This window comes from Pelophylax lessonae (assembly GCF_965119305.1).
Source record: "Pelophylax lessonae genome assembly, chromosome: 8".
Lineage (NCBI taxonomy): Eukaryota > Metazoa > Chordata > Amphibia > Anura > Ranidae > Pelophylax > Pelophylax lessonae.
In genome coordinates this window covers 64,817,303-64,844,606 of record NC_138775.1, presented here as the reverse complement: position 1 = coordinate 64,844,606, position 27,304 = coordinate 64,817,303, and the positions used below count along the sequence as shown (strand labels likewise).

Sequence of the window (27,304 nt, the reverse complement as noted above, 5' to 3'; positions counted from 1 at the left end):
TGTGTCGAGAAATGTCTCTTGGGAGTTACTGGTTGCATGCCTATGTCAATAGGAACTGAGGCCTCAACAGCTACCCCTGCAAGAATTTTACAAGTGTGGTGATGATATCATAGGAAGTGATAAAAGCTGCTTATCTGCTTATAAAAACAAGGCTCTCCTGCTCATAGTGAACACTGAACCACAGTGAGGAAGCATGGGACGTTTAAAGTATAACTAAAGCAGGCCATAGATGGTTCTAATCTCAGCCAGTTCTGCAGAAACATGGCCAAGATTTGAACCATGTATGGGCAGGCTGAATGTACAACCAGCCTATTGGATTTTACATGTTATTATTGCTAGCGACTATTATAGCTGCTAGCAATAATCACTGTGTTCTTCCAGCAGAGATGGCTTCTCTTCACAATGGCTCCGTGGAAGAGATGGGAGCGTTTTTTTTCCCTGCAACCAAGAAAATTGCTCTATCTATGGCTGTCTGAAAGTCAAATCTTTTTTTTCGTTTTGGATAGAGTGGAGAGGGATTAGAACACCTGTCAGTTTTTATTGCTGCCTGTGCCCCTGTTAGGGAGAATTATACTATTTGTCCTGTTTACAATTACCATTGAAATTGAAGGTAAAAGAAAATCCTCATTCCCATCTCCGCACCTTCTCCTCCGCCCTAGGCAAGCGGTCTTGCAACCCTGCAAGTTTTGAGAAAACTATTTTTCTTTATTTGTGATCAAACCTTATGCGTTAAAGACTTATATAATACAGCTTTGACCTTCAATATCTGGTTTTAACAATACGTTCACCCAGATTTAATACTTAATTTTTTGTTGTTATAAGAGTGGGGCGAATGTCCTTTGTTTTTATACCAAAATAGTTTTGGTTATCACCAGAAAAGTAATAAAAGGGGAATCTTCCAATGGGGACACTAGTTCTGGTGACTTAGGGGCTCCAAGGTATTCTGTTAATTTGCAGTGACTTCCTCCCACTTCCTTTTTGGAAATGGGGCAGTAAGTGAAGGTAAATCTGCCCAATGGGACACAGATGGAAAAAAACCCAGACAGGGCTCCCCTAAAAAAAAAAAGAAATTGACAATCCTTCCTTGCTCTATCCAAAATAAAAATAAAAAAGTTTTACCTAAAGTTCTACTTTAAAATCTCATATGGTAATTTGTTTTAGTTTTGGGTAGAGTGGAGATGTCATTTTTCATGGGACATGAAGTGAAGGTTAATCTCCCCAAAGGGACACAGATGGGAAAAAACAGACAGGGGTCCCTTACTCTATCCAAAATAAAAATAAAGGGCTCTTTCACACGGTCCGCCTCCGTAGGCGGATCCGTGTTGCTCAGCGGGGATCGATCCGCGATCCCCGCTGAGCGGGCGGGTGACAGCTCCATCTCCGCTTGCAGAGCGGAGAGGGGGGTGTCTCAGCACCCGCTGCCCTCTATGGGGGATCGGATGAGAGCGGACCGCTTGTCCGCTCTCATCAGATCCGTTCCGCTCTGATTACTGAACGGATGGAAAAATAGAGTTTCCATCCGTCCAGATTTCACGCACAGGATCGGATGCGGATGGCAGTGGGTGTCTCCGCTGACACCCGCTGCCCCATAGAGCTGCATGGAGGATCCGATCAGATCCGCCTAAAAAACTGACAGGCGGATCTGATCGGATCGCCCGTGTGAAAGAGCCCAAAAAGTGTTGCCTATAATTCCACTTTAAGATTTCATATGGCACTTTATGCAGGTGCAAATGTAATGTTTAAATCTACTTTCGGAGTGAAGTTACACTAAGCTAACTCCTGCACCCTCCTCCTCTGATTAAGAAGTCTCATACTTACCTGGCCTTAATTTTGCTATGTGACCTGATCTCCGCCCTAACGCTAACACATGGTGTGTAGGAAAAGGGCTCTTGGGAGATATAGTTCTGGTTGAATGCTTAAAAAAGTCTGGTGATGATCTCACAGGAAGTAATACAAGTTGTTTACAAAAACAAGGTAAAATTAAAAATTATTACACGGACAATTTGGAGATGAGGAGAAAGAGGTTTGGGGTTATTTTTGGTCATGTCTGGGCATACACATTAAAGGAGAAGTACAGTCAAAACTCATTTGACTATACACCTCCTGTAGATCACAGGAGTGCAGTTGATTCTGCACTCCTGTGACCCGTTTTTGGCTGAAGCTGACATCACAGAGCTGGTCAAGGCTTGGAAAAGATGGTGACCATATGGTCGGAATCCACCCAGAAGCCTGAAACCGCTTCTGGTTCAGCCTCTCATTGAGCTGCTTAGAGCCTGAGCCAGTGGCTCTCACCCCTTCCACAGCTCAGCACTACAGTTAGCTCGGGGTGGGAGGCAGAGCAGAGAGCCGAAGACTGACAGTCACCAGTTCTCTGCTCACGGAGCACTGAGAACTGAGTGATCAGCAGTCTTTGATCGCTCAGTTCTCAGTCTCAGATCAGATGGGGGAAAGACACAGGATCGGACTAATGCTGCATCCATCTAGGTAAGATTTCTAATAAAAAAAAAAAACATACTTCTCTTTTGAACTAAATTTTTCTATTCTCTAAGCATGAAAACACAGTGCTAATATTCTTTATGTTGGAAAAGAGGCAAGATGATGGTGTCCAGAAGGGGAATAACTAGATCTGTGGGGAGTAATTTACAATATAAGCTGAGTTGTTCCTATTTGGCAGCGGTTTCTATCAACATTACCAAAAGAAAGGGTTGATTTAAAGAGCACTAATAACAGTCAATTGGGGTGCTGGGTGAAGTGAATGTAGTGCACAAGTTTAAGTCACCTTTGTAACCCCATTCTGCTGGTTGAGAGAAACTTGTACTGGGTAAATAGGGACCTTCACTTTAGCAAATACTAGTTTCCTGCCTTCTAAAATGATTCAGTAGCTTCAACACCTTGAGTCACTAATCTAGAACAAGTATGAATGCCTACCCTAATCTAATATTACTTTAAATTTCCTCATCTGCATGCTTGTTGCAGGTCAATGCCTGAAGTCAGGGTCAGTCAAGCAGCTGGCATTTTCAGCAATGGCAGTTGTCCCTTTGTTTCTCAATACAAGTTTCTTTTAAAAATCCTAGACCATGCAATTTTGGAACTGCTGGAATGAATACTGTGTGATGTCAAGTTGGTTGACATGGTTTCTGTATCTAAACTCAAATGTTGAGCAATTGTCAATGTCTAGTGTACAATTAGGGAATTACTTCTCAAAGCACCACTATACAAGAAAACATTAAAAAGACAAGTCTGTATGAACAGCTATTTTTATGTAAGTAAGTTGCCGTGTTAGGTAGAAGGCAAAATACAGTTGCCAATTTTCTAAAAATGGATGAATGAATGAGAATTGTAGCCCAAATAAGCCTATGTGCATCATAAATCTTAATTTTCAGTTTTAACTACAATATATCCCTGTACCTATAACCATTAATATAAAAAGTGCATATTAACTGTGATGCCTAAGTCTAAACTGGATCTTTATAACTGTATTTCCCTTTGGCCTGCCTCACATCAAAGACTGTGAGGACAGCAATTACAAAAATTACAACAGATACTGTGGGAAAATGAAGTGGTAACAAACGGATAAATCCTCCTATTAAATCTTTATTCATCCTTCTGTAAACGTCTTAAAGTGATTCAGTTCCTTGATATTCTGAAAGATCCCTGAACACTAACAATTAACGGTCACCAGTAAATTCAGCCGGATTAGATGTCAGACCGGAATAAAGCAGATGCCGGGAGCTCCGGCTTAAAATGCAAACTTTATATAAGCATTGGAAATCATCCCCGACGTTCGCACATACATAGACCCGTCCGGCTATAACTTACTGACCACATCCCATGAGCATTTCCACTAGAATGTAATGGAAATAGTAAAATTCAAAGGGACATTTTAATTAAACTGTTCTTTTCAGATGAGTGAAGCTGAGCTGGTGACCTGAGGGCCACACACAGCCAGGACAGTATTATAATGGGGCAAAACCCCCTGAACTATCAGCACAAAAGGTCCATCAATACAACTGTTAGCAACTGAATTCAATAGCTAGTGTTCTAAAATAATTCAAATCTAAGCCAAAATATCCCCCTTTTTTTTAAAGATAAGCACTATTCTGTTATTTTGCCCTCGCACTGATTTTTTCAAATTGAATAAAGTATCTTATATCAAAATCATTAAAGGTGGTCTGCCTAGCAGCCCATTAAAGTGTATCTTAAGCTTAATACTAATAGGAATTCTACACAATTTCCTATTACCTCTTTGTTATATTTCCTGCTTAAATCCTTCCTGGTTATCCTACCAGTAAGGTGTATCCACAGGCACAGGCCACGATGTCCACATTTGGTTTTTCCACATTGCCCTAGATTTTGAGAGGTTTCCGGATGCAGAGACCACTGCACCGGGTCTAAGGGTAATTTAGCTTAGGAAGAGTGAATACCCTTTCAGGATTGGGCAAGTCTTCATAAAGTGCAATCAATCAATCTGTTTGTATATTGGAAAAGTCTTTACGGAATTAACCAATTTTTAAGTGTCCATAGGGACTTGTTTAGGCTGTGGGCAACTCATGTGGTGTTAAGCAAAGCTTAGTGTGCACTGTGTCAATCAGTTTGTCCACAGAGGAGAGCATTTGGCATAAAGTATCAGCTCGTACCTCATAAAATGCAGGAGAGGAAAAAACTCTGACAACTGAGCGATGGTTATTATTTTCCTCCATAATATCCTCAAGGAAAGGAGATTTTGCTGCTAAATCCTGAACACTTTCAGGTGGAATAGAGGATGTGTAGCATTCTGGTCTCTGGAAACCAAAGGTTCTAGAAGTGCCAGGAATTTTTAAAAATAATTCAGCCATAGTGGCAAAGAAATCTGCATTTGTCAGACAGTCTGCATGTTGCATGCCTGAGACAGGAGCCAGAGTTGGATAATGGGAGCATTGTCATATAGAACATTTCTCTGGGATAAGAGAACAACTATCACCCTGAGCATACACTACGAGTAAAACACGGTTAATAATATTTGGGTACCACAACAATACAGAATATTAGATGTAGATACGCATGAATTAACTAAGAATGTGTTTAGGATTCAGTATTTAATTACAAACAAATAAAATTGGAATACAATTCAGCTTTAATTGCATTCATGGGGACAAATTCATTTTTAACCTGGGAATGGGGCACGATTTGGTGAGTGGATAATAGTTAAAAACGCACAACTAAAGGATATAATGAAAAAAGGAAAGATATGTTCATATCAAGAACTAAAAAACAAAAATAAATTATTGAAATTGGATGAATGGGAGTATTTTCAGTCAAGACATTTTGTGACTACACTACCTCAGCCTATTAGCTCACAGACTGATCTTTCTTCATTTGAACGTCCGTGTAATTCACAGACGAATCTAAAACAATACATTTTACAAATCTATAAAACAATTACAGAGAATACGGAACTGAGAATACCGCCATTTATTAATAAATGGGAAGTTAAATTAATAAATACAGTGGAGATGAATTATAAATGTTTGTCTAAGTCAGGGATACCCCAACTACGGCCCTCCAGCTGTTGCCGAACTATACGTCCCATGAGGCATTGTAAAAATCTGACATTCACAGGCATGAATAGGCAAGATGGGAATTGTAGTTCCTGAACAACTGGAGGGCAATAGTTTGGAGACCCCTGGTCTAGGTGATATATAACTCCTGAGAAAGCAAAAAAATATCAGCCAGAGAAATTCTAATTGTGTTGGAGAGGATGTAGCTTGGAGGGTACTATGGCGCACATATGGTGGGAGTGCCCAAAGATACGGGACTACTGGAGGAAGGTGAGACAATACATAAGGGAAATTGTGGACATGGATATAACAGAAGACCCATGGGTCTGCTTGTTCCATAATACAAAAAATACAATATAAAAACACGGTAGTACCTTACCTAATAAATGCAGCAAAAGGGGCAATACCAAAAAAGGTGGTTAGACCCTGAAAGCCCTACGATGAAGGAATGGTTCAAAAGAATAGAATATATTTTAAAAAATGGAACACTTGAGTAGCAGTGGAGAAGATCAGATAGAGAAATTCTCTATTGTATGGGAAAGATGGGTAGAATTTAAGAGAACGAGGGAATATGCAGAGATATGGAGGGAATAGGACAGGATTGAGAAGGGGAGAGAAGAGGATAAATAGAGAGAAGAGAAGAGGGAAATGTATAAAAGGGCAAAATATGGAGAGAGAGAGGGGGGTGGGGAGGGGGGAGGGAAGGTGAGGAGAATTGGGAGTGATGTATATGAATGTTTGAATATAAGATCCATGTATGATTTTATCTCTCTTTTTGTATATGGAAACTGAAATAAAGGAAAAGTAAAAAGAAAAAAAGAAAAAAAACGAATCACCCTGAGCGATGGTTATAGTTTCATGTATGCTGTCTGCAAAACACATATTATTTTTCCTTTTTGTCCCAGCTCCAATGCATCTGTGATTCACCCTTGCTAAGTGAGGGAATCCCCAGTGGGGTACTCACAGTTATTGAGCTAACTACACACGTTGCACTTTGTGTCAAGAGGAGCACCTAATGCAAGATCCAGTGCCCAAAGCAAATATTACTGGCCAATAGGGATAGACCGATATGTTTTTTTCAGGGCCGATACCGATACCAATATTTTGGCCATCGCATATCGGTATCGGCCGATATTGGCTCATATTTTGTACATTTAAAGTTTTGAAAAATAAGGACAATTTTTGACACAAATCTGGTACTGAACATGTTAATTTTTGTTTAATGGCTAGCTTGCTGGCACCCTGTGGTGGGTAGCTGGCTGTCTGGCATCCTTTGGTGGGTGGATGGCTTGCTGGCACCCTGTGGTGGATGGCTGGCTGGCTGACACCCTGTGGTGGGTCACTGGCTGGCTGGCACCCTGTGGTGGGTGACTGGCTGGCTGGCACTCTGTGGTGGGTGGCTGGCTGGCAACCTGTGGTGGGTGGCTGGCTGGCCGGCACCCTGTGGTAGGTGGGTTGCTGGCATAGGGGCTGTGGGTGGCTGGCTGGTACAGAACCTGTTGGCGGCTGGCTGGTACAGTGCCTGTGGCTGACTGGTACAGGGCCTGTGGGTGGCTGGCTGTCTGTCACTCTTTCTGTGGGTGGGTGGCTGGCTGGCACCCTGTGGTGGGTGAGTGGCTGGCACACGGGCTGTGGGTGGCTGGCTGGTACAGGGCCTTTGGGTGGCTGGCTGGTACAGTGCCTGTGGCTGGCAGGTACAGGGCCTGCCTATGGGTGGCTGGCTGGCACCGGGTTGCTGTGGGTGGGTGTATGGCTGTGGTACACTCCCGCGAGACTAGTCCTGACTCCAGACGAGGCTGTCCAAGGCGAGGGAGGCGGCCTAAGAAGGCAGAATGACATCACAAAAATATCAGCAATATCGGCCAGTTCCAGGGCCGATATTGATATATCGGGAAAAGTGCATATCGGCCACCGATATATTGGCCTTGCCGATGATCGGTCTATCCCTACTGGCCAGCCCAACGCTATGGGGTTCAGGTTTGGCCCCCAAGATACACACTGAGGGTAACTGATTGGATAACTGCCAGATAGCCCGAGGTAGTAAGATACTGTTAGCAATTTTAGAGAAACAATGGAATGATAATTCTAGAGGAGAACAGGTTCAACACTTAAGGACCCTAGCAAAAGACCGAAGACTCACAGAGATATTATATTTTCTTAACAAAAAAAAAAAAAAAAAGACGGGAGTCCTGTTTTTCTTACAGTTCTCTACAAACTTTATTTAGTAACATTTTAGTTCTATTAGTCCCCAGGTGGGTTTTGCCATATTGTGCTATTATGCACCGTATATTATCACATTAAGGCAGACTTACTTTTCAAAGAAGCCCTCCTGCGCTGCGGTTTGTTCAACCTGGCAGGTCCTGAGTGCTTTCACTCTCACCCTGTCTTCCTTTCAATTTCTGTGTCTTCAGGTGCTTGAATGGCCAGGATACAATGATGTAATTAATGCACATGCGTAGGGGAGCCACACTGCTGTAGCACAGATCTGGGGACATAAATGTACTCTGAGCTGAGCATGCATGACTCAGTGAACATGACAGCTGACAGGCAGGAGGAAGCTTTTATGACAGAACAGACCAATAGGGGCTCTGCTGTCATAAATATCCTGCCTATCACGCTTTATAAAACGTGGGTTTACTACCACTTTAAGTACCATATGTAAAAAATTAGGTTTCTTTTAGGCCTGGGTCAATGTTACAATGTAATGCTATATTATCTGCAATATCCAGGCAAAACACTCAGTAATTTCAAGCCCAAATCCAATCATGGGATCCCCGTTTTGAATACCTTCTCTCACCGTTGAACCCTTTACGAAAAAAATACAATTTGTATACATGATGTCACAAGTCCTCCTTCTTCTCCGGTCCTGGATGAATACTAAATGCTGCATCAAGTCATGATTTGGCATCTTTCTTTATAGCATTTTCCTGTGGGTCCAGGGCAGAACGTCTGGCCCTTGAGGTTCTGGACCTCACAGGACACAGGCAGAATGACCCTGGCCATCTTTCAACCCAGAAGATGCTGGATCAGTAAGTGGGTGACATTGCCAGAGAGGAGGTGTGTATTGAAACTGGAGGTGCTTTTTATTTTTACAAGGGGCAAAGGACTTTGCAATTTTCAAAGTACTGAGGGCAATAACGAGTACTTCTAAGGTTTGCATGTGCTCATTTTTGCTAAGTCCTAGTCCTATACAGTGGCTGGCAATTGCCATCAGCTACACTTGAAACAGCAGCACAGCCTGCAAATATGCAGAGCCTTGTTTTTTTGAAACACAAATTTACAGCGTGTAACCATTTCCATTACTACCTTTCACCATTGGTATCTTTACGGTGTAAATTTAAAGACGTTATCTACAAATGCAGCAGTTCCAGTCAGGAAGTCTGATAATATTTGATATTACAGGACATAGACACAATGACAATGGAGAAAGAACAGGCTCAGTCATCCACAGGAGAGGAGCCCATCTGGGGAAAACAAAGTGACAGAACGTTCAAAACAAGGGAGCCGTTTCTTTACGATCAAACCTATCAAAGGCTCCACGTGTACTGCATCTCACCGAGACAGAATGACCAAGAATGATTACATTAATAGGAGGAATGAGGGGAGATGTAACATGAGGTGTCTGTTTCCAGCAGGAATATGTTCTTAAGATAAACTTCTCTGTAGTGAATGTATGTGGTGTATGACACTTACCTTTCAAGGATATGTTCGGAGACACGTCAGGCATATGGAAGATGAGATAATGGGCTTTGTATGTATGGAAAATCTTCAAATTTACTTTTTTTCTCCAACAAGAAACCTAAGAAATAAACTTTTGGACACGTCTAGGTATTTGATTAAAAAAAAAAAAAAACTCAGTGCAACGCTGGAACACTTGGGCCTGCAAACATAACGATTCAGTAATTAGCTGTAATAGCTCAAAGAGAATATGCCAAGTGGGTGTGATATCCCTTCAGTCACATTTGATTCTCAGCAGTTCTGTAGGCCAACTCTCCAGGTATCATGACTTGGCCAGGGAAAGCTTTTCCCCAGAACTTTTTTGGAAAATATTTTTCGAGGTAGGTTGGCAGGTCTTTCTTTAAAGTGATTGTACATGCTCTTATTTTGTAAAAAAAAATAGCAAACATGATATACTTACCTGTCCTCCTCTTCTCTGGTCCCAAGTCAGCACTCCTGGCTCCTACCCCAAATTCATTAAAGCCAAATTCCAGGAATTATGCTGACTATTTTTTTCAATGTTCTCGTACCTCTCTATCTGAACACCTGTCTGAGTTTAATGAAAGAATGAAAGAATAGTTTAAACCACACCATTAAATTGTTAGCTCTGGCTGTATAATGATCTCTTCAAAGAGAAAAAGCATGTGGCAAATCATTTTGGATGTGGACAGAGTAAAAAAAAAAAAGAAAACTGCCATCTTAATCAGACTGCTATCAAAGCACTTAAAGTTATATTAGCCACTCATTTAAAGTATGCTGAAAGGCTCATTTCTTTTAGTTTAAAGTAGTAGAAGTTCGGTCTAGACCTATCTAAGCCTAAACCTGCTCCCATCCTAATTCTAAGCCCTGTATTAACTAGCCTGTAAAAGAAATATGTGTATACTTACTTACCTAATCTAAGGGTGCTCCAGTCTAGTCACGTAATCATCTCTCAGCACCTGTTTCAAGGGAAAGGTCAGACAGTGGACAACGTAAGGGAGAGATAATGTGACCAGACCCAAGCACACTTAGATTGGACAAGTATACACATCCTTAGGCCGGACTTCTACTTTAAGGGTCTATTCACATGGGCAACCAGAGGGGTAAAATCAGGTGGTTAAGCCATGGTTTTACCACCCACCTAAAATAGGACATGCAACTGTTCAGGGCTGTACACATGCCATGGCCATAAATTTGGAGGAGGGTACTGCTCCTGAATGCAATCAATTCAAGTGAATGAGGCTGTGCTGCAATCCCATGCAATGTACACGGGTGTGGCATGGCAGATCAGCATTTTCCGGGTTAAAATAAGCAGCGAGGAGACTTGGCCCCCTCCTATTGGACTTTTGGGGTGCCTTACAGCTCCTACACTTCCTTATGCTTTCTGACCCATCAGCCTTCCATCAAAGTAGGTGGAGGCCTTTCCTCCCATCTACAATGTGTTGTACACCTTACATTTCCTGTATAAACAATTCTATTTTTTTTCACAATACATACCATGCCTTATTTTTGAAGACGTGATTTTCTCTGTTGGTATGTACATGCTCTTGGGTGATCATAAATAAAGTAATAAAAAAAAAGACATGAGGGGGTGACATATTTCCTTTTCAGCGCCTGTCAAACGCACCTTAAAAGTGATCCACCGAAGCGGGGTAGCAAAGGCTTCCACATGTATGTACGAATCCTTAGGCATGTAGAAGGGTTCAAATCTGTATTTTTTTTTTCTTTGCGGCCTGTGTTCCTACTGGGGAAATTCACCCCTCTAGTAGTTACAGCTGAATAGAAATTCCCCCACTTTCAAGAGATTCCTCTCAATTCTTGTTGTATTTCCAGGACAGGAAATAATGAGACATAAAAAAAAAAAAACACTATTCCATATTCCTATCTAACCATATCCTACTTTCTGAAAAAATTTTTAGGCTTTAGATACACATTAACTAAATTCGTGATACCTTACATTTGCATGTGTATTTGCCCACACTGCAAATCCCAGGAACAAAAATATACTGATTACTGCAGCTGGGATTGACAACTCTCATTGTACAGTATGGGTTTGACAACCAGAGTTATCCCCATATAGCTGTTAATTCCAGCCTCAAAAATCAGTAGATTCTTGTCGCTGGGATCTGCAGCATGGCTAAATGTCTGTGGGAATGGAGACATACCATCACAACCATCACACTTACAGTGCATCTGGAAAGTATTCACAGCACTTTACTTTTTACACATTTTGTTATGTTACAGCTTTTTTCCAAAATGGAATACATTAATTATTTTGCTCAAAATTCTGCAAACAGTACTCCATAATGACAACGTGAAATACGTTTTTTTGAAATCTTTGCAAATTTATTAAAAATAAAAAAGGAAAAAAAAAATTCCATGTACATAAGTATTCACAGCCTTTGCGCAATACTTTGTTGAAGCACCTTTGGCACCAATTACAGCCTCAAGTCTTTTTGAGCATGATGCTAAAGCTTGGCACACCTATTTTTGGGCAGTTTCTCCCATTCTTCTTTGAAGGACCTCTCAAGCTCCATCAGGTTGGATGGGGAGTGTCAGTGCACAGCTATTTTCAGATCTCTCCAGAGATGTTCAATCGGGTTCAAGTCTATGCTCTGGCTGGCCCACTCAAGGACCTTCACAGAGTTGTCCTGTAGCCACTACTTTGTTATATCTAGGGGGTGTTCTTAGGGTCGTTGTCCTGTTGGAAGATGAATTTGAGGTTCAGAGCGCTTTGGAGTAAGTTTTGATCAAGGATGTCTCTGTACATTGCTGCATTATTTCTTTCCCTTGATGCTGACTAGTCTCCAAGTACCTGCCACTGAAAAACATCCCCACAGCATGATGCTGCCACCACCATGCTTCACTGTAGGGATGGTATTGGCCAGGTGATGAGCAGTGCCTGGTTTCCTCCAGACATGACGCTTGCCTTTCAGGCCAAAGAGTTTAATCTTTGTTTCCTCAGACCAGATAATTTTGTTTCTCATGGTCTAAGAGTCCTTCAGGTGCCTTTTGGCAAACTCCAGGTGGGCTGTCATGTGCTTTTTACTGAGGAGTGCCATCAGTCTGGCCACTCTACCATACAGGCCTGATTGGTGGAGTGCTGCAGAGATGGTTGTTCTACTTGGAAGGTTCTCCTCTCTCCACAGAGAAAAGCTGGAGCTCTGTCAGAGTGACCATCAGGTCCTTGGCCCCCTCCCTGACTAGGACCCATCTCCCACCGATCACTTAGTTTGGCCGGGCACCCCGCTCTAGAAAGAGTATTGGTGGTTCCAAATTTCTTCCATTTACTGATGATGGAGGCTACTGTGCTCATTGGAACCTTAAATGCTGCAGAAATGTTTTTGTACCCTTCCCCAGATCTGTGCCCCAATAAAATCCTCTCCCGGATGTCTTCAAACAATTCCTTGGACTTCATGGCTTGGTTTGTGCTCTGACATGCACTGTTAACTGTGGGACATTATAAAGACCGTTGTGTGCCTTTCCAAATAATGTCCAACTGAATTTACCACAGGTGGACTCCAATCAAGTTGTAGAAACTTCTCAAGGATGATCAGTGAAAATAGGATGCACCTGAGCTCAATTTTGAGTGGCAAAGTCTGTGAATACTAATGTACATGTTTTTTTTTTCTTCCCTTTTTTATTTTTAATAAATTTGCTAAGATTTCAAACAAACTTCTTTCATGTTGTCATTATGGAGTATTGTTTGTAGAATTTTGAGGAAAATATTGAATTTAATCCATTTTGGAATAAAGCTGTAACATAACAAAATGTGGAAAAAGTGAAGCGCTGTGAATACTTTCCAGGTGCACTGTGCTTATATGGTCAAATGTATATGGACATCCCCTAAAGAGTTAAAGCAGAGTTTTTAATACAGAAATGTTGACTTACTGAAAAGTAAGTCAATGTACGATATAGTATGCACTATACCAATACTTGGTCCGGGCTCCTTTTGCATGAAGTACTGCATCAATGCAGTGTGGCATGGAGAAGATCAGCCTGTCGCACTTCTGAGGTGTTATGGAAGCCCACGTTGCTTTGATAGTGGCCTTCAGCATGTTTGCATTGTTGGGTATGGTGTCTCTCATCTTCCTCTTGACAATACACCACAGATTCTCTCCTGAATTTAAGTCAGGCGAGTTTGCTGGCCAGTCAAGCATAGTGATACCATGATCAATAAAACAGGTATTGGAACTTTTGGCAGTGAGGCCAGGTGCTAAGTCCTGCTGGAAAATTAAACCAGCATCTCCATAAAGCTTGTCAGCAAAGGGAAGCACAAAGTGCTCTAGGATTGCCTGGTAGAGGGCTGGGCTGACTGGATTTCATAAAACACAGTGGACCAACACCAACAGATGACATGGTTCCCCAACTCATCACTGTGGAAAATGTTGCTTTTTACTTGGAAATCAAGGTCCCAGAGTCTGGAGGAAGCGTGGAGAGGCACAGAATCCAAGTTGCATGAAGTCCAGTGTAAAGTTTCCAGACAGTGATGATTTGGGGAGCCATGTCATCTGCTGGTGTTGGTCCACTGTGTCAAAAGTCAGAGCAGCCCTCTACCAGGAAATTCTAGAGTACTTCATGCTTCCCTTTGCTGACCAGCTTTATGGAGATTCTAATTTCATTTTTCAGGAGGACTTGGCACCTGCCCACACAGCCAAAAGTACCAATACCTGCTTTATTAATCATGGTATCTCTGTGCTTGAATGGCCAGCAAACTCGCCTGACTTAAACCCCATAGAGAATCTGTGGAGTATTGTCAAGAGGAAGATGAGAGACACCAGATCCAACAATGCAGATGAGCTGAAGGCCGCTATCAACCTGGACTTCCATAATACCTAAGCAGTGCCACAGGCTGATCGCCTCCATGCCCCGCTGATGCAGTAATTCATGCAAAAGGAACCCCCGACCAAGTATTGGTATAGTGCATACTATACACGCAAACTTTTTCAGTAAGCCAACATTTCTGTATTAAAAATCCTTTTTTTTTTTAATTGTTTTTATGTAATATTCAAATTTTCTAAGATACTGAATTTTGGGTTTTCAATAGCTGTCAGCCATAATCATCAAATAAGAAAAAAAAAGAGAAATGCTTGAAATATATCACTCCGTGTGTAACGCATTTATATAAAATATATGAGTTTCACTTTTTGAATTGAATTACTGAAATAAATTAACTTAATGATGATATTCAAATTTTTTTTAGATGCACCTGTATATTTCAGCTTGCCAGTCCCCAAATGTAATGGCTGCAATCTGTTTGTTTACAGGCCTTTTCCCCCTTTTTTTAACCTGATCACGCGAATAACACATTTCCAGTCCTATGCTGACAACATTCACTCACTGTACTATATCTATGGAACAACATTGTTGTCACCCTAAATACAAACACCCTCCTCCTTTCCTCATGTCCCTTATATAAAGGGCCATTGCTTTGTAGTTCACAGGAGATAGCTGGGAAGGCTAATAACATTGTTTGAGATTTCAGTTCAGTCCACATGAAGGACACTCGATTTGTAAAGAGATAAACAGGTATTTTTCTGTACCTGCATAAAATGTACTTAACTTAAAAAAAGAAAACCAATGTTGCCACATCTAAAAAATTATAAACTGCAATATATTATTTTTTAAAATTCTTGGAATGAGATATACTTTAAATTGGACCCCCTCCAACAGTAAAAATACATGATTCATGCACCTTTGCATGCTCATCCCAAATCATCTGTTAGTTATCTGTTTAATCAAATATTAATACTGTTATTCACAACTAGTTAGGTAACACTTCCTGGTTTCCCTAAGGCACTGATGACGTAGCCCTGGCTTCATAGCTGCCCTCCCTTGGGAAATAGTAGATTCATTTTTTTCTGCACAGATTAAAACAGACTATATCAGCGGCCCATCCAGAGAACGAGGAAGAAAAAGCTTGCCACTGATAGCCACTGATAATGTAGATTGCTGAAATAGTGACGTGGGGTGGACAGAGAAAGGTCATAGCAAGTCACATCAGGCAAGTCACACGAAGAATATTTGTGTGTGTGTCTTAAAATTATTTAGTTGATGTTTGCATTTGTTTTTGGTGTTTCCAGGAAAGCAGTGGTCTCCAAACTGTGGCCCTGGGGCCAAATGTGGCCCTTTGCCTGCCTTTATCCTGCCCTTGGGACATTAACCCTCCCACTGATACCAGACACTATTCTGCCAACTAACACCAGCAATAAAGCACAATATCTCCCACTGACGCCAATAATGGAGCACTATTCCGCTCAATGATACCAATAATGGGGAACTATTCCGCTCAATGATACCAATAATGGAGCACTATTCCGCTCAATGATACCAATAATGTGGCACTATTCCGCTCAATGATACCAATAATGGGGCACTATTCCGCTCAATGATACCAATAATGGGGCACTATTCCGCTCAATGATACCAATAATGGGGCACTATTCCGCTCAATGATACCAATAATGGAGCACTATTCCGCTCAATGATACCAATAATGTGGCACTATTCCGCTCAATGATACCAATAATGGGGCACTATTCCGCTCAATGATACCAATAATGGGGCACTATTCCGCTCAATGATACCAATAATGGGGCACTATTCCTCCCAATGATACCAGTGATGGGGCACTGCTTCTATCTCTAACACCAAATGTGGCAATGTTTACTTCCACTGATGCCAGGAAAATGTCCACTACCACAGGCCATAGTCTGGCCACCCTAAAATCTGAAGGACGATAAACTGGCCCTTTATAAAGCTTGGAGACCCCTGCAGTAAAGGATTCTGTTAATGGTATAGCATACGCAAACAAAGACGTTATAAGCAACTGTGAGCTTCCAACAACGGTGCAATAGATTGAGGAAGGCCATTTTCGGTTGAAGCATGACTGTGCCCCTTGTGAACACAGTGAGCTCTATAAAGAGCTTAGTTTAGTCAGCACAGAGCCATGACCTTAACCCTATTGAACACTTAAGGCCCCTTTCACACGAACGGTTAGACATCGGCTTTTACCTGCAGATAGATGAAGTTATCTACCGCAGCTAAACTGAGACAATGCTTTCCTATGACCCTATTCACACACAAACGTTTAGCATCGTTTTTTTTTTTATACGATTTTGTAAGTTTAGAAAAAAATAGATTTTACGGCGTCCAGGAGCGATGTACCGTAGCTATCTGTATATAAACGCAGGTAATTGCAGTAGAAAGAAGAAATAAGTAAATAATTGCTATACAAAAGGCAATCATTTACTAACGCAGCTAAGTGCAGCCGCATGTAAACGCAAGTAATTGCACATAATCGCAATGTACAAATGTGAGTAATCGTTGTGCCAGGTGTGTTGGAATTTCAAAAAAACAAAACATGCTTTTACCATCGGCAAAACAACTGTCTGTGTGAAAGGGGCCTTAGGGATATTTAGGGAACTTTGGGAATGGCAATTGTGAGTCAGACACAGTCCCAACTACTGAGCTCCAACCAGCTACAACCAATATATATGTGTGTATATACACAGTATATGCTGTATATATATCTAATACAGTATTAAAGCGCTCTTTGTCCACGGGCAAACGATGTTAAACTGTACAATAAAGCAGAAATAAATGGCGGCCTTACTTCATCTCCAGGATCTCCTCGAGCTGTTTTCGGCGGTCTATCATCAAGTTGTTCAGGTGTGCTTCCTTGTCAGCAAGTGATTGTTGAGTTGCAGAGAGACGGGCTTTGGTGGAATCCAGCTCCTGTCTTGTCTTTTCAAGAGCATTCATGAGATCATCCATCTAAAGAAAGAAAAAGAAATTAGATTTTTTTTTTCTTGGCAATTAATAAAAAGATTTTAATTAAAGAAGTACATCTGGGTATACTTAGAAAAGCTGAAGAAACAAATGGCCAAAATAAGCAACCTTTAGGCCAAGTTCACATCTATCAGTGTTTTATTCTTTTTTGGTGCATTTTTTTTAGATGTTTAGTAATGCATTTATTTACAGATTCAGGTTGAGGAGCTCCAGAATATTTGTTCTGAATTGAGAACACTGTTTTTTTCAGTTGTTTTTCTGGGTTTTTTAACTCCTGTACTAGGTTCTGGAGTCCAGAAGTTTCAAAGAGCTTTGGAGGGGAGGAACATCTAACTCTGTGTCCAGGTTTTGCTGGAACCAGCAGGCTGTGTGTGTGCAGGGGTGTACAGCCTTTAAAAGCAGTTCAGTACTCCACCCGGAAGACAGGAGGCTCCCAGCCCAGAGGCCTGGGTGTGAGCAAGAGCGTCAGGGAGCTGCAAGAGAGAGGCAAGGCTAATATCATTTATTTTTTTGTGTTTGAAGTGAGGGTGGAAACCCCTGTGAGGATAACCTTTGGTTTTGTTGGAACTTTAGGGCCAGCAAGCCCAACTGGAGTGAACTCCCTGTAAAAACACTACACTTGAGTGAAACCCCATTTTTCCACTTAAAGTGGTTGTAAACCCACTTTGATTACTTTTACCTATAGGTAAGCCTATAATAAGGCTTACCTTTAGGTGCTGTAAATGTCTCCTAAACTTGCACAATTTACATTGCATGCAGCCAATGACATCATCGGCGCATGCGCTCTGAAGAAACGGCCGCCCATGCCGTTTCTTCAGAGCCCTGAGCCATGACCCGTGGCTCCCGCACGCATGCGCGGGAGTGACGTCACGTGGCTCAGGTCAGTATTACAGCTGGAGTCCGCAAACCTGGAAGGAAGACAGCCGAAAATGGATGCAGCCGGCAGTGGGGACATCACGGGCTTCGTTGCAGGTAAGTGTCACATGTGCAGGAAGAGTTGACTTCCTCTTTAATAAAAGATAATCAAGTCATCTGCTGTGTTATAGTGCACATAATGTGCTTAACGATACAGCACTACACCAAATGTAATAAAAATGGAATGATAGCTACGTTATAGACCAGGGGCATTCTGAATTGAAAGGGTCACTGTGGCACAGATTATGGGAACTGCAGAGGTTCACCTTTTTCTGTTATCAGCATAGTCATTACCAGTTTCCTGAAATAGATGATAACAAAATGATAACAATGGAATTCTTTAAATGAATCAGTGAAAGCAATTAAAATACCCAAGAACAAAAATGCTAAAAATTGCAGGTTACCAGTGCTTAGATATGATGTTTGCATTCATTCAGGCTAAGAACATTTTCTGCAGGTACGGGAAAAACCTCTTTCATCATTTTAGAAAAGCAGTGTACATTCTGACTTGTATACTGAACTGAAATCTAAAACAATGTATTCAGCCTTCCCAGCAATCATCTGAGAACTACAGAACACTTCCCCTCTATGCAATAGAGATGAAGAGGGAAGGGAAGGTATTCTGTAGTCCTAGGGTGTCAATGTTGCTTTATCAAAGATGCAGTACAGTGAGTGTTGTCACCCTAGAACAGCAAGTGTGTTGGTGGCTGGATTACCACAAACAAATATAGAAATAAAAAGAAAATGAATACAGCCACAACATCTGAAGGACTGGTAAGCACATACATATACATTTTTTGTTCTTTTAAATATGCTTTCAATCTGTATAGACAACTCTTTTCTATATGCCTTGTTCACACCATAAATGTGCGATGATGTGCAGAAAAATGCAACTCATTGGAAATGGTATGATCAAGTCCCGACTATATACCATGATGATGCACTGCTCAGCTGAAGACATACCCATTTTAGTACAGTGACAGCTTACATGAAATTTATAGGGTATGGATCCAAATAGTTTTCCTCATCTGGGACTATGGCAGGACAGTCCAGCATTTAAATTTATTTCTAAATAGCAAGAAAGGATAAAAACATGGTGCTGATATCATTATTGTATTACTGTGCTGCACATAGCCTGTACAGGGAGAAGAGCCGTGGGAGAGAGGGAAACAGCAGCAATGGGGTCATTTGGGTTGGTGTCAACTGGTGCAGTAAAACCAGGTGATACCCCCCCGTTACCTTGCCACGGTGCTCTGTCCTGCTGCTGCGGAGTGACAGCGGGGCAGGCAGTAGGGCACTGAGCAGGCTAATGCATTGGTGCAGCTCTCCCCCCTAGCCCGCCACAGTGCTACTTGATGGTATAAAAACCACACAAAATAGGAGCGCTTATCCAGGATGGGTAGTAAACAACAAACTCAGAACCAAAGGCAGAAAAATATAACCATGTCACAGTTTATTCCAAAGATATATGATAAAAGCAGTTCACATGTAAAACTGGACTTCAGATCAGCAAGGTGCAGTGGCAGATTATGCAAACCACACAGCTCACAGATTCCAACGGACAGACAGAACAGCAGGTGATCTGGGGCAAAGATGAATGACTCGCAGGTCCCAGGCCCAGTAGGTGGTGGATGAAAAGGCTGGGTGACACCAGAGAAGATGGAGAGAGCTGGAGTTTTGGCAGCCGCACGGGTCATTGGGATGACGTGCCCAAAGACCAGAAGTGACTCACTCAGGAAACTTGAGGTGACGTCAGGTGCTGGCAGAAGAGCCCAAAGGGACTCCTCTATTTAGGGCACTAATGGGCACTGGAACACTGCTCCAAAACTTGATGAACACAGTCCAAACCCCCATAGCAACACCACTGAACAGCAGGTCGACTCCCAACAGTAGGGTCCCTCAACCAGGGTTCCACGCAACCCTGGGGTTCCTCAGGAGTTTACTAGGGGCATCTTGAGCACTGAGCAATATCTGTCTTTTAGATAAGTTCCCGCTTACACCATTGATCTTAGCTGTCTGTAAAGGAGTAATTCTTCCCTATCACCACAAGTGTAAGGATCATTCTTTCCACTGACCATCGCACTAATGTACAGTATTATGAATTGTAGATGCAGGCATTTTTAGCATGTATTCGCTGAGACCGGAAAGTTATTTCAAAGATTTGGGCCATCATGAGTGCAGTGTATATCATGGTTTCTATGATGTAGGGCTTGGGACGGTATAAGTATTTAGGTCACGATGAGAGGGGAATAAAGGAATCAAAAATCTGTCCAACCATATCAGCAGTAGCCCAGGAAAGCCTTCTTAGCACAGGAGGCATTTATATCCCATAAATAGGAGGATTATTCTTCATTACAGGGCAATGGGCAAAGCCATGCAAATCATTCCTTTACACCCCAACAGCCAGATATACATCCAGAACTGGTTGTGTATAGTGCAAATATAGCCTAATATTAGATATATAACAATTATATAATAATAATATAAAGCCATTTAGGTTTGGGATGTACTGTATATAGGAGTCAATGCACAGATAAATATACAGTATATGCAGGAGTCATCAGTCCCTTCTCCATATTGGTATTCCTCCATCATTATAACTACTGTATAAATTGTAAATGTAAATGATGGAACTGGAGGAAGCAATATTGGGTTCAATGCATAGGGTTTTAGATGGCAACTATAAGAGTTGCCGTGGGAAACTGCTACACTTTAGCTTCCTTGCTCCAGTTTCATAAATTAGTACCAACAGGTGCACAGGCCAAAACATGCTATCACCACAGAAACCAACCAAATATTTTGGTTGCCTAGATGAAGAAGAAGGATAAATTATTGTACACAGAATGATGTGAGAAAGCAAGAGAAAGACCAAGAAAAGCTCTGTTTAGAGACAAGCCTTTACAGACGCTTTGTTGCAGAACCCACATCCCTGTAAAATGCTATGTGTAAGTGTTAGGTAAACACACTTAGGAAAACGAGGCTTTCTGATTATTACGTTTTCTTTAAAAATAGTGGGACGCCTCAATGATAGCTTTAAAAAACAGAGATAAGAGCTCTTGAAATTATAGATCTTATTGTGAAGGTTTTATTTTAGAAATTTACAGATATCCAAGGTATTTTCTTTGAACAGTTAACAAAGTGATGGGTTTACAAGCCAGCTGCAACATGCCAGAGACCTCAGCTGTGGCTCTGTACGAGAGATCATAAGACTTTATCTCTTCAAGGCTTTCTCAGGAGAAATAAATGGCTACCTTAAGGCAGTGGAAGATGAGCAGATCGGTAACATTTTTATTTTGCTCATTTATAAAAAAAAAAACTGTCATATTCTGTAGCGCTTTACAAAAAGAACACCACAATAATACACATCCTGATTAGAATGGAAGCCAAATAATCTATTGCAACCTTTTTACTTTAGAGAAACCCTTGCAAAAATGTCCAGTCTCAGGGAACCCCTGCTAAAATTAATTCAGTGGTAGTCAGAAGGAAAAATGCCCCCTATGCCAGTGGCTAGTAGAAATAATGTCCCCTTTACAGTGGTGGTGTGAATGCTACCTTTATAGATGGCTAAAACAATTATCAGTGTCATGCAGATGGCTTTGAAAAGTGTGTTGACCCAGAACTTTGCAGGCACCATAAAATGGGAAGTCAGTCAGACACAGCTTAAACCTTTATCCACCTTTCCAACACAGAGGAAACCTTGAAATAACTTTCTGGTCTCAGGGAACCCCTACTAAAATTACTATATCCACAACTCATAATACATTAGTGTGATGGTCAGTGGTAGAATGCTCTTTATACTTGTGGTCATTTGAAAGAATTACCTCCCTTACAGATAGCTAAAAAGATTCATGGTGTCATTTGAAATCTATTTGAGAGGCAGAAATTGCTCATTGCTCAAGGAACCCCTAGCAACCTCAGGTGGAACCCTGGTTGAGGAACCCTAGGGTGCCATGGAACCCAATATGCGAATAGATAATCTATTGGTATGTTTTAGGGGAAAGCTGGACACGGCTGAAATACAATCAAGGGTCTAAATCAGTGGTTCTTAACCTTGTTGGAGGTACTGAACCCCACCAGTTTCATATGCGCATTCACCGAACCCTTCTTATTTGGAAAAATAAAATATGATTTTTTTCAAATTCAAAACATAGGTATATATTTAGGACGGTATATATTTATACATAGGTGCACAAAATGAACAAAACCATTAAAGAACAAAACCATTGCATTAATACTGACCGCTGACCATTTTCATTAATACTGACCGCTGACAATTTACATTAATACTGAGCACTGACCATTTGCATTAACATTGGCCGCTGACCATTTGCATTAATACTGAGCACTGACCATTTGCTTTAATACTGAGCACTGACCATTTGCTTTAATACTGAGCACTGACCATTTACATTAATACTGGGCACTGACCATTTCCTTTAATACTGAGCACTGACCATTTACATTAATACTGAGCACTGACCATTTCCTTTAATACTGAGCACTGACCATTTACATTAATACTGGGCACTGACCATTTCCTTTAATACTGAGCACTGACCATTTACATTAATACTGAGCACTGACCATTTCCTTTAATACTGAGCACTGACCATTTGCATTACCAACCAAAAAAAAAAAAGGCTCTCCTAACCTAAAAAAAAAAAAAAAAAAATGCCATACCAATACTGCATGCTCACTCACTGTTTATAACTGTTATACACAGTGGGTGGGCGCCTTTTTAGTGAAACACTTCTCTGCAGAGAACACCACACCACCACATCTACCTACCTTAGTCCTCCTGATTCTGGGCTGGCTGCTGCGCTGGCCTAGTAGTGCATAGCCTGTGGGCAGCCTGCTCTGGCCTGGGTCTGGTGCCAGACTGGTGTCAGACTCACTCAGTGAGTCACTTGAGTGAGCCACCACTCACTAAGCCTCCTCCTAGGCCTAGGAGTTGGACCTCTCTCCCCTCTAGTCTCCTAGTCCCTGCTCTCACTCCGCTCAGTCTGTCCTTGTCCTCGCCGTCAGTGCACTGACTCACAGTGTGTCAGTGTCACATGACATGTGAATCACTCCGCCAGATCCGGGCTCTGTACTGTGGGGATGTTGTGTGTTTCCATGACGACGGCGAGGAGCGGGAGCGGAAGGACACGCCCGAAATTGGAGAAATAGTACCTGACAGCGAAGTGGTACTAGCGGAGGGTGTGCGTGTCATCACGAATCATATGAGTCCTCCGCCGAACCCACGAGACTGACTCACCGAACCCCTGGGGTTCGATCGAACCCAGGTTAAGAACCACTGGTCTAAATGTTCTTTGAGGTACTCCAGGAACCTAAAACCTGCAAGTCTTGAGTTCGGTAAGAAAATTGAGAGCTCATCTGCCCACTGTCCTGATGGGCAGTTCCAGAAAAGAATGCCTCGTACACACGCAACGATTATCGACCGACCGATCGTCCGACTTTTGTCCAGAGTTGTATTTTGTTGGTTGGAATGTGCCTAGACTGCACACTAATTTTCTCGGCCAACAAAAATCTACTTCAGAAGTGATGTCATGTGATGGTTTACTTTCCGTGTGTTTTTTCTTCTCTGAGCATGCCCAGTCTTGCTCATCAGATTTTTGTCTGCCGAAATCTGTACTGACTGATGGAAAATCGGCCGTTCTGTTGACAGCCAACAAAAATTTTATAGCCTGCACACCAGATTTTTTTCGGCCGAAAAGTGGGAGTCGGTTGTCAAAAACATCATACTAACAAGCTGAAAATTGGCCGATCGGACGTTGGCCGAAAATTCACGGCCAATAATCGATGCGTGTGTTCGAGGCATTAAAGAGAGCTTTGGGAATCAGGATGGTGGTATGACAGCACTCAACATTCCTTGCATATTATAGCACCATGTGTTTTAAGGCATTACTCCAGTTTTCTCCCACACTAAAAAAGACATGCAGGTAGGTTAGCTGGCTCCTGTCCATACTGGTCCTATTAAGCGTGTAAATGTTTGTACGCATGTGAGACCTCAGATTGGGAACTCAAACTGTAAGCTTCTTGAGGGCAAAAACAGATGTAAATTTACAGTATGTAAAGTGCTGCATAAATTATCAGCCCTATATAAATACCTGTAATAAATAAATACATTTATAAAGGGTGCATTCATAGACCTTTTTGGTAACTGCTAAAGAAAGTGAGGCAAGGTATACTCATCTATCCACACCTCCTTATTGTCTACCTGCTACAGGAGTTCTGGGTGGATAAGCTTTTTGCCCAGCTGTGTGACAGTATTCACCCTGGTGATTGGTCGCTTAGGGAATTGCACTCTCGCATGGAGGTGGTCACATGTTTTCCCTGTATCTGAAAGCTATGCTCAATAAGAGCTACAAAGTAAGGGCTCAAACAGGGCAGTGAGCATGCACAGGAGTGCAATAGTTGAGAATACTTTTCTGGGAAAGTAGTGGCAGGAGCTTAGTTAGGAGCTTAGGAGCTTTTTAGCAGACACTGTAATTTTTAATTTGCCATAAGAGCAGTGTCAGTTTAAAGACAAAGACAGGCCTGATCTTCGTGTGTTTCAATACAATTCATATGGGGGGCCAAGAGGCCTAGAGTGAACAAGCACACTCGCTTTGCCCCAAGGCTGCGGGGGGGGTCTAGGGGTCCCGGATCTGGTGAAATATTACTATGCTGCTCAACTTACTCATCTGATTCGGTATCATTCACAAGACCCTCATCCAATTTGGATGCAACTAGAATCAGCGCACCTACCACATGTTCCGATCCACCACGTATTGTGGCTGCGGCTCAAGGATAGACCGGGGGTCCTCTGCCCCACCCTGTCCCTATCCTTGGGGATATGGGATAGACTGTCAAAAAGATATTCCTCAGGTCCCCCCATGCTCCATTGGCTCCCCTCTTGGGCAACCCATTGTTCCCTCCGGGCCTCTGTCCCTCCGCGTTCGGGTTTTGGACGAATAAGGGATTTTTCCGGTTAGCGGATCTGTGTGATCACAAGGGATTACTTACTAGAACTCAGTTGCGGGAGACACACTCTCTCCCTGAGGGAGAATACTACCAATACACCCAGATTTCCCACTACGCAGGCTCCTTCAAGCGCACCTGTGACATTACCACCTCAACCCCCATGGAGTACCTTTGCCGCACGATTGATAAGCAGAAGGGCTATATATCTACAATCTATAACATATTACACGAAGGTACGACTAAAATTCCTTATATGCAGCGTTGGGAGGAGGATTTGGGGGAGGAACTGGATCGAACTGAATGGAGCTCACTAGCTCAGCTTAACTCGAAATCCCTACTTAATATGTCTTTAATAGAAGCTAACTACAAGGTGTTTTTGCGGTGGTACATGGTCCCGGTCAGATTGGCGGCTGCAGTTATGGACACGAGCCTGGAAACTGACCATTTCTCACCGCTACTACTCCCTTTCTACTATCTACTTTCTACTATTCTTCCCCCACCCTCCCTTCTCTCTCTACCTCTCCTTTCTCTTTCTTTCTCTCCCACTTTCTTTTTTTTTTCTTTCTTTCTCTCTCCTTCTCCTTTTTCATATGTTCGAATTGTTTGACACCATGAATCGGGTGTTGACAGACCACCGTCGGTCCATAGTTTTTAGATTTCATGGTCTCTGCCTCGGCTAGGCACTCAGGTGGCATCTCTGCACAATCGCAGATGATGGACGCCTCCCCAGTTGATAGTGATTTTAAGGATTGGGGGTCAGGGGGCTGCTCTCTCGCTCAGGGCACAGTTAGTTTCAATGGGGGCACCGGAGGGGGGGTAGCGGGGCCCGGGCCGGTCAACATTGATTTATTGGGCATGGGGGTGCTACACTTTTGCTGTCATTTGTGCTACTGTTCAACTATTTTCACATTTATGTCACTTGTTCTGCAAGATTTGTTTTTATTACTTTGTTTCATGGCAATGACCAGATTGTACTTTGTACCTTTGTACCCCTTTTCTTTCTTAAAACTCAATAAACATATTGAAATCTAAAGACAAAGACAGACAGATAGCTATGAGAAGAACATCAAAAATGTCAACATATGTATTTCTCTTAGTAGGTTTTGCTTTTTAGGAATCATCATGACATGTCAAATAGATTTCATTTCATAAAAGAGATCAGCAAAGGCATACTCCATATTTCTCTCATTCCTTTGATATGTTGGCACCTATAACCATGGCGGGTCCCCTCACCTGCTTAATGTATCAAGCTACGACATTAAACATGCACAATGCAATACCATATTTTATTTTTTAAAGATGACATTTTAAAGCGTGTTTATGATGTAGGCAAACCATAAGGCTTTATTTAGATTTAACCATTAAAGGAAACAATTAAGTTCATTTTTAAATTGGTTTAGGGACCATAGATGCATTTTAACATAAATCAATGCATGTACACATGTTTTCTATTGTTGTAAATGGTGCTAGATCTCTGTGCTATGCTTTTATATGCATTACCCATTTTTTTATGTATCATTTTATAATATGGGGCCTATTATTGACATTGGCGGCACATGAAAATGCACGATTGATGATAATGCGTGTACAAATGCATGAAAGTGCATATGGAAAGGTTGTAGTTCCAGCCTAAAACTGTTTACAGCAGCAGCATTCTCAACCAGGGTTCCTTGAAAGGTTGCTGTAGGTTTCATTAAGCTGTGGCTGACTAACCTCTCAACCTATAGTACCTTAACTCCAAAACAACGCCACCAATTGTCCCGAAAGATGCAGGAACACCCTCTGCTTTAGATGTCTTGTGTATCAGGTGGAAATTATATATATCTGGTATTCTGTTTCAATATATTTATTAAAAGTTTTTTTCAAAAGAGGACACAAATTGTAGGCAAAGAATGACATCAAGGTTAATGTCCACAGCGCAGGTGGAACATATCAAAACTTTAAGAACAAATATAAAAAGGATCCAATTAGTATACCACGTGTCATTTTCAACACTAAGAGTTGCCATATAAAGTATAAGTTCAACAAAAAGTTCTTATAAAGCATACAACAATCCTACTAAAAAAACCCTACAAGGGGAAATATTAGAACCTATACTATGCCACCACCCACCGGCTAGAGAGTGTGGTTCATGACTATACAAAGTACACTAAAAAAAGTGTGAGCAAAATAAATAAATGAAAATGAAGTGCAGAGAAAAGGAAATGAAAGAAAAAATAAAAGAAAGAAGGGGGGAGAAGGGAGAAAGAACAGGAAGAAGAGACAAAGAATGGAAAAGGAATAAGAAAGAGGGCAAAAGAAGAAAGACCTTCCGAATGCCCGCCTCCACTGCCCACACTCCTCAGTTAGCTGGAAGTTGGAGATACTTAAAGTGTTATTAAGCACAGGAACCTGCCTTT

The 27,304-nt window shown here is 41.8% G+C and overlaps 1 protein-coding gene across 6 annotated transcripts in view; it reads right to left on the bottom strand.

Annotated features, from left to right (window-relative positions):
• ERC2 (ELKS/RAB6-interacting/CAST family member 2) overlaps positions 1-27,304 on the bottom strand; it is a 1,553,364-nt gene that overhangs the window by 729,009 nt on the left and 797,051 nt on the right. For all 6 annotated transcript variants that reach the window (XM_082265097.1, XM_082265099.1, XM_082265101.1 and 3 more), the window contains one exon: positions 16,849-17,009. In XM_082265097.1, coding sequence (XP_082121223.1) covers positions 16,849-17,009 — 161 coding nt within the window. The remainder of the gene's footprint in view (positions 1-16,848; positions 17,010-27,304) is intronic.